At 45.2% G+C, this 8661-nt stretch overlaps 1 protein-coding gene across 1 annotated transcript in view; it reads left to right on the top strand.

Annotated features, from left to right (window-relative positions):
• Positions 1-4660, top strand: part of LOC137355347 (uncharacterized) — a 57056-nt gene extending 52396 nt beyond the window's left edge. The window contains exons 15-16 of the mRNA XM_068020341.1: positions 63-161; positions 2705-4660. Coding sequence (XP_067876442.1) covers positions 63-161; positions 2705-2956 — 351 coding nt within the window. The 3' untranslated portion in view covers positions 2957-4660. The remainder of the gene's footprint in view (positions 1-62; positions 162-2704) is intronic.
• The last annotated feature ends 4001 nt before the right edge of the window (positions 4661-8661 follow it).

The following is an 8661-nucleotide window of genomic DNA, read 5'->3' on the forward strand; positions in this document are numbered from 1 at the left end:
ATAACTTGGGTTTATGGTGAATATATTAAGGATGTTTGGTCACTGATGTTTCCATTCTATAGGTAACCCAGTACAAGCCACCTGCGGATTGGACACTGAACACACTGTCTACAGAGGAGGTCACTGTTTACCAGCAGGCCTTGGCCAGACTGGCTGAAAAGGTAAGCACATCATGAGGGGTTTGCTAATGAGCACTCAAAGGTAGCAGAGGTATTGAGAGTACAGTATCCTGGTGGTACTCGTACTGGACTTGCAGCACAGAGGCCGTGGGTTCAAATCCCACAGTGGTGCGATGTGTAGTTGAATTTAATAAATCTGGTAATTTGTGGATTGGCACCAGAAAAATGGCATGAGCTCTGTTGGATTGTAATAAAAACCCAATTGGTTCACTAAAATCCTTCAGGGAGAGAACAGCCATTCCTAGCCCAGCTATGATTCCAGTCCCACATTACATGGCTGGTTCTTAAAAATCATGAGGGGTCTGCACAGAGTAGATAGGGAGAAACTGTTCCCATTGGCGGAAGAATCCAGAACCAGAGGAGACCAATTTAAGGTGATTGGCAAAAGAAGTAATGTTGACAATGAGGAAAAATGTTTTTTACACAGCGAGTGGTTAGGATATAGAATGCACTGCCTGAGAGTGTGGTGGTGGCAGACTCGATCGAGGCCTTCAAAAGAGAACTGGATAATTATCTGAAGAAAAAAACAATTGCAGGGATATGGGAAAAAGGCGGGTGAGTGGGACTAGGTGAGTTGCTCCTACAGAGAGCTAGCACAGACACAAAGGGCTGAATGACCTCCTTCTGTGCTGTCTTCATTCTATGATTCTATAATGTCCTCAGGCCAGCTAGGTAATAAATAATGTTGCCTACATCCGTAGAACAAATACATGAAAGAGTGGTGCTCCCAAGCTGCATCCATCTTGGAACAGCAGGAAGCGGGATTCACAATCTCAGGATAGTTCTGTTGGACTTTGCCATCTTCCACATACTGTGATGAAAGGGCAAAGTGCAGGTCAGGTGTAGATAGCTGTAGGCCTGGCCACCAGGCTCGGAGCCTTCTGGATGCTGTTGGAGAAAGTCCCAATGTTTGAAGGACATCTGGGTCCCTGGTGAAAGGGGAAAGAAAACTCAATATGGGTCCTCTCAGACCCTTCGATCTCAGCGGGGGAGAGAGTCCTGGTGAATGACCCAGTACCACTGGAAGCGAGTAGTCCTTGATCATACTGAGCAAAATAAGATGGTTGGGTGGGAAACATTAGATAACATTCTAATGCGTAGATCTTGCTCTGCCCATTTAGAGAAGCCCGGGAAATGCAGGGACAGACTAATGGAGCTGGTGGTCCAATCTAACACACCCGCTACCCCCTTTCCCTTTCTGTAGTGCCGGGAGAAAGAGGCTCCACAGGGAGAAACATCCAGCCTATCGTTCTCTTTCAGATGCTGATGACCCATTTTCGGAACGTTCTGTTCTTATTTGTAGACAGATCTGTAGCTGCTCCACTGAGAACGATTCAGCACAACATATAACCCACAGACTATTTACGGTTATGAAAATCGTGATGTTCCCTACAGGTTTTCCAGTGCTCTGGTTACAGCACAATAAGCATCATCCCCACACTCCTCAATAAAGAAAGACACAATTATTGATCATTTCTGGACTTGCTACAGTTTGGGTTTCCCTGACTGCTTAAAGCTTGTTATGTCTGACACTACCCTTAAGATAACTCACAGAGGAATTCAGCTAAACTGGTTTTTCAGTGTTTTATGAATTGGCTACAGATAATAGAATGCCTCCAGCTCCCTCGGCTCCACCCCTTCAAGCAAGCTACAGTTAGATGAAGTTCTGGTTTACTGTGTTCAGTTCTGGGCACTGCACCTCAGAAGGAAAAAATTGGCCTCAGACAGAGTGCAGCATCGATTCACCAGAATTATACCTGGAATGAAAGGGTTAAATTGTGAGGCCAGGTTGTATAGATTAGATTTGTACTTCCTTGAGCATAAAATAGTCATGGGTAATCTAATTGCAGTATTTAAGATGATTAAAGGAGTTGATAGGGTAAATAAGGAGCTATTTCCTAAGTTGCGAGAGTTGAGAACGAGAGGCGTAAACTTAGGAGTGATGTCAGGAAGCACTTTTTCACACAAAGGCCAGTGGAAATCTGGGACTGTCTCCCGCAGAAAGCTGCTGAGGCTGGGGGGGGGGGGTGGGGGGGGGCCAACTGAAAATTTCAAAACTGAGATTCACAGACATCTCACACATTGTTAGACAAGGGGAGAGCCAAAGCAGGCAGACAGATGATCTTATTGACCGGCAGACAGACTAGAGGGGCTGAATGGCCCACTCCTGATCCTATGTTCCTTAAGCAGGGTAATAAGGCCACAATAAATCAAACCAAGCACTGGGGCTAATTTCTAGAGAGATACCACTGTGAGTGACGAAGGAGAAAAATCATAGGGTCATTAAAAAGAGTTGCGTTTTTCTCATCATCTTTGAACATTTTTGTCCATTAAAATATTGGAGATGAGGGGCAGGGGGAGCAGAAGAAGCTATTTGGCCAGGTAGGGCCATGGCGGGAGTTCATGTGATGACACCTCCGGGAATACGTCCAGCCAGAGTTGCCAACCCTATTTCCGCCACCAGTACGGGCACTGGAGATCTTTGACCGATCCCCGAACATTAATGAAATGTTTCTCGTTGGCAGGTGAGGAAGAAGCAATTGCAACTCTTCCCCCTGTTTGAGGACTACGACCGTCTGAACATCGGCAGCGTCACGCAGTCGCAGTTCCACCGCGTGCTGACAGAGCTGGACCTGGAAAGCGTGCTGAGTTTGCAGGACATCCGTGTCCTGTGCCATAAATTCCGGGTGACGATTGGCAACCGCGACGACGTCAACTACATTGCGTTCTGTGACGCTGTGTACGACGCGGCCTGCATGGACAAGAGGATGCCCTAGTGCTGGGTTCAGAGTGGAATATCCAGCCATTTCCCCACCCCCCTCCCTCTACCACCACCACCCTACCCCTCCCTCTGCTGTCCCCACCGCCATGACTCCCATTATCAAGAAATGTTCCAATGCAGCTTAGAACAAAGTAGGAAAGCTCAACACTTTCTTTTAAGCAGTGCAGGTAGTTCCCAGAGGATACAGAACGTAGTGAAAAGTTATTTTGCCTTTCAAAATGCTCTGATACCTTCCATAAAATTCAGCGATTCAATTCTACCTGTGGTGTTTCCAATATCTGATTTTTCTAATAATGTTTTGTATGAAATAATTTTTCGATTATTTGCATTAAACTAAAACCTCGTCTGCCCCCTCGGGTGGATGTAAATGATCCCAGGCACTATTTGAAGAAGAATAGGAAGTTCTCCCGATTCCTTGGCCAACATTCATCCCTCAATTGTAATCACCAAAAACGGATAATCTGGTCAGTTATATCATCTGGACCTAGTTGTATGTGAATTGCCTGCCATGTTTTCCTACATTGCAACAGTGAATACGTTTGTGATTTGGGTGTGAAGTGCCTTGTGACATCCCAAAGATGCGAAAGATGCTATACTAAAGTTTTAGGCAGGATTTCAAAGGGATCTGCTCAGACCTATAGGAAGGCGGTGGCCGGAGCAATGAGTTGCAACTCCAGGACCCCACACATGGCAGCTCAGTGCCTCAAGAAGTTTAATGACCTTACCAGATCAGGTAAGATAGAGAGGCCAGCTCCGCATTCCGAATGTACTGCATTAAGCAGGTCTGCGAGTTACAGCCACCTCCCCCTCACTGGGTTAAACTGTTTCAAAGGTTTACAATCAAAGTGCAAGGGGTATTGCGGATTCCTTTACACCCCAGCTCTTCAACTACAAGCATTCACTCATAGTGATCACTGTCTGGAGTAACATTTGTTCACAAGTAACTGTAGGCTTGTGTCTTAAAATGGTAAGGTATGGAGAAATGATATATAAATACAGACTAGCTGCCATCTGACCAAACTAAACACTCCTGGACAATATGTTGGATCCAAGTGAGGGAGCTATCCTGTGATAAGAGTGCAGTAGGATCTCACATTCCAAATGGGCCAGAGTGTTAGCTGCACTCTAATCATCTTGCCTAAAGGTTTCTTGCATCTCAATAGCGATGTTCCAAAAGGCTTCTATTTGCAGTGATGAAGGTTGATTGCCTGGAAACTAACAGCAGTAGTTTTACTGCAAGGGATGTTTTATCAGTTGTAGCTGCGCTCAATGGAACTTCAACAGGCTAGGACTGTGAGACTCACATTGGGATGAAAGCAACTCTGAGGTGAGCTGTTACTCCCAGCAGACCAGGAGTTGTACTTTTCCTACCTCACCCTCGCCACCCACTCCGGCAACCTTCAATGGCGGGCATGTGTCTTCCCTGTTGAGTGATGACCTGGGAATTGTCCTTTCCTCAGGCTGAGTCATGCTTGGATTTCATGGGCAGGGCTGAGATGGGATAAAGCAATGGGAGGTACCAGCCCTTGGATAGATCGCTACAAGGACAGGATCCTAACGTGTTGAGGGACAGGTAGCAGTGAGCAGACTTTATATAAGCAGGCAGCAATAATGCAGCATAAATGGGTTATTACTTGACATCGGTGTCAGGTATGCATGTTGGCAGGACATTGAAATGCAGTGAAATCACAAAATAAAGGCGGCAGAAGCTGAACACCTTGTTTTTGACTGGTGATTAAACTGTTGACGGGTTAAATATTTGCTGGTAATGCTGGAGCTATTGCTGATAAGTTGTGTAAATAGTGAGCAGCTGGCTTTGGAAACAACTTGCGCAGGTGTCCTTTGTGTCATGAGATCATAAAATACAAGCCCATTTTAGTTCATTCCAGCCAGCACAGCCCTAAACTCTCCTTAATTTAATGTATTTTGGAGTGATTCCAGCCCCATTACCCTACCTGGATACTCATTCTCTTAATGATCGCTCTGTGTGTGAAGGTAAGCTTCCTGGTACAGGTTGCACTGCAACAACTCACCAGACTTACTTCAAAAGCCCCCACCTCATCCGTGACCCAGCCACCAAGAAGGACGACAGCAGCAACGTCATCGGAAGGCCAACGTATCCTGCAAGTCACACACCATCTTGACCTGGTTGCTTTATCTTTGCCGGGTCGATATGCTGGAATTCTCTAGCCAACACCACTGTGGCAGCACCACACAGACTGCAACAGTTCAAGATGGCTCACCAGCACCTTCTCAAGGACAACTAGGGATGGGCACTGAGCACTTGGCTGTGCCAGCATTGCCCACATCTTGAGGGCATGTTTCTTAGAGGGCAGAAAGGAAATAGGAACATTAACCTCCTCCCCCACCCTCATGGCATCCCCATAGCAGCCAACACAAGAGGTAGTATTGGCAGAAGAGCTGTGAGCCATTCAGCACCCCGTTATCGCAGTGAGGGGCTGCTCCGTGGCACAGGATGTTCTAAAGAGAGTGAGGAGGGTTATAACCAAGAAAAGGAAGTAAAGGGATCAAAATATCAATTTTAAACATTATCTTTGTTCTTGATAATTGATAACGATTTGGCAAAAACATCCTGTTGAGTTGCACCTACTTATATGCTTTACATTCACATTCACAGACACACACAAACACACACACACACACACATCAGTTTATAGCTTCATAGACGTTAGCGCACAAATGGGGATTGTGGCTGTAGTGTGGAGGTGATGGGAACTGAGGGTATCTCTGACATGACTCTTAATGGGGTAGTTTTAACTCTGGGTGATGATATAGAGTCAAGAGTCATAGAGTTCTACAAGCCTTTCGGCCCAACACGCCTGCGCCGATCATCAAGCACCCATCCAATCTAATCCCATTTTCCCGCACTTGGCCGGTAGCCTTGTATGCTATGGAGTTTCAAGTGCTCATCTAAATACTTCTTAAGTGTTGTGAGGGTTCCTGCCTCTACCACCCCTTCAGGCAGTGTGTTCCAGATTCCAACCACCCTGTGGGTGAAAAGATTTTTCCTCAAATCCCCTCTAAACCTCCTCCCCTTACCTTAAATCTATGCCCCCTGGTTACTGACCCCTCCGCTAAGGGAAAAACTTTCTTCCTATCTATCCTATCAATGCCCCTCATAATTTTGTATACCTCAATCAGGTCCCCCCTCAGCCTTCTCTGCTCCAAGGAAAACAACCCCAGCCTATCCAGTCTCTCTTCATAACTGAAATGCTCCAGCCCAGGCAACATCCTGGTGAATCTCCTCTGCACCCTCTCCAGTGCAATCACATCCTTCCTATTGTGTGGCGACCAGAAATGTACACAGTACTCCAGCTATGGAGTATAAAATCATATAAAATGGAAGATATCAAATTAGCTCTCTTAAGTTAAAATCACCCCCAATTAAGGCTGAGTCGAGCAGCCGGAGCCTGGAGGGAGAGAGGTAAAACAAAACTTAAAGTGACGTCAGCACAATGGAAGGTGCTTATTAGTGAATAGCTGGTGAGTTTTTTTTTATATTACTCTTTAATAAGTCTTTAGTTTATTTCTGTTAAAGTTTAGTTAGTCTAATGAATATAGGCATGGCAGGGCACTCACATGGTGCCAGGGTCAATGATGTCACTAAGTGGCTGCAGAGCACCCTGAGGGGGGAGGGTGAACAGCCAGAGGTCGTGGTCCATATTGGTACCAACAACATTGGTAGAACGAGGGATGAGGTCCTGCAAGCAGATTTTAGGGAGCTAGGAAAGAGACTAGCAAACAGGACCTCAAAGGTGGTAATCTACAGATTACTCCTGGCGCCACGAGCTAGTGAGTATAGAAATCAGAGGATAGAGTAGGGGAATACATGACTGGAGAGATGGTGCAGGAGGGAGGTATCTGGGTGAAATGGGACCTGTACAGGCCAGAAGGTTTGCACCTGAACAGAACCGGGACCAATGTCCTTGTGGGGCGACTTGCTAGAGCTATTGGGAAGGGTTTAAACTAACTTGGCAAGGGAATGGGAACCAGGAAGTAACATTGGAGAGGAAAAACAAGGTGCACAAAGAACTGGGAGAGACAGATAGCACTAGAATAAGAAATAGTAAGGTATTAGGTGCAGTCAGAATAAGAGGGAATGAAATAAGATCTAAATTAGATTTACTGTGCAGTATGTGAATGCACAGAGTGTGGTAAATAAGGCTCGTGAGCTGCAGGTGCAGATAGCCACATGGGAGTATGATATTGTGGCGATATTGGAGACCTGGCTCATAAAAGGGCAGGACACAGTATTAAATATTCCTGGATACAAGGTGTTCAGGAAAGACAGCTAAGGAAAGAAAGGAGGAGGGGTGGCAGTATTGATTAAAGATAATACTACAGTGCTGGAGAGAGAGGATGCTCTGGAGGGGTCAAAGACAGAATCTATTTGGTTAGAGTGAAGGAACACTCCAGGTGCCATTACACGACTGGATGTATTCTATAGGCCACCAAATAGTAGGAAAAATATAGAGGAACAAATTTGCAGGGAAATTGCAGAAAGGTGCAAAAACTATAAAGTAGTGATAATGGGAGACTTTAATTAGCCTAATATAGACTGGGATAGTAATAGTGCAAAGGGCAAAAGGAGGGAAAATTTATGATGTGCATGCAGGAGAATTTCAGTGATCAGTATGTTTCCAGCCCAACGAGGAAGGAGGCATTGCTGGATCTGGTTCTGGGGAATGAGGTGGGTCAAGTATCAGTCAGGGAACATTTAGCAAACAGTGATTATAGCATCATAAAGTTTAGGTTATTTATGAAAAAGGACAAGGAGCAATCTAAAGTAAAAACACTTAATTGGAAGGGGGCCAATTTCAGAGGGGTGAGAACAGATCTGTCCCAGGTAAATTGGAATCAAAGATTAACAGGCAAAAATGTCATGTAACAATGGGCTGTCTTTAAACAGGAAATAGTTTGGGTACAGTTGAGGTGCATTCTCACGAGGGGGAAAGGTAGGGCAACCAAAGCCAGAGCTCCCTGGATGAAGAAAGAGATAGAGAGTAAGATGAAGCAGAAAAAGGGATTGTATGTCTAATGTCAGGTTGATAATACAAATGAGAATCAGGCTGAATATAGAAAGTTCAGAGGGGAAGTGAAAAAAGAGAGACAAAGGGGGAGTATGACAAGAGACTAGCAGCTAACATAAAAAAGAATCCGAAAGTCTTCCATAGTCATATAAATAGTAAAAGGGTAGCAAGAGGAGGGATAGAGCTGCTTAAGGACCAAAACGAGGACATATGCATGGGGGCAGAGGGTGCGGCAGAGGTACTAAATGAGTACAATGCATCTATCTGTCTTTACTAAGGAAGATGCTGTCAAAGACATAGTGAAAGAGGAAGTAGCTGAGAGTCTGGATGGGCTAAAATTGATAAAGAGGAGGTGTTAGAAAGGCTGGCTGTACTTAAAGTTGATAAGTCACCAGGGCTGGATGGGATGCATCCGAGAATGCTGAGGGAAGTAAAGGTGGAAATTGCAGAGGTAATGGTCATAATCTTGCAATCCTTAGATACAGAGTTGGTGCCAGAGGACTGGAGAATTGCAAATGTTACATTCTTGTTCAAAAAGGGGTGTAAGGATAAACCCAGCAACTACAGGCTAGACTGTTTAACCTCAGTGGTGGGAGAGCTTTTAGAAACAATAATCTGGGACAAAATTAACAGTCGCTTGGGCAAGTGG

Source organism: Heterodontus francisci, chromosome 42, assembly GCF_036365525.1.
Source record: "Heterodontus francisci isolate sHetFra1 chromosome 42, sHetFra1.hap1, whole genome shotgun sequence".
In the NCBI taxonomy this organism is placed as follows: Eukaryota; Metazoa; Chordata; class Chondrichthyes; order Heterodontiformes; family Heterodontidae; genus Heterodontus; species Heterodontus francisci.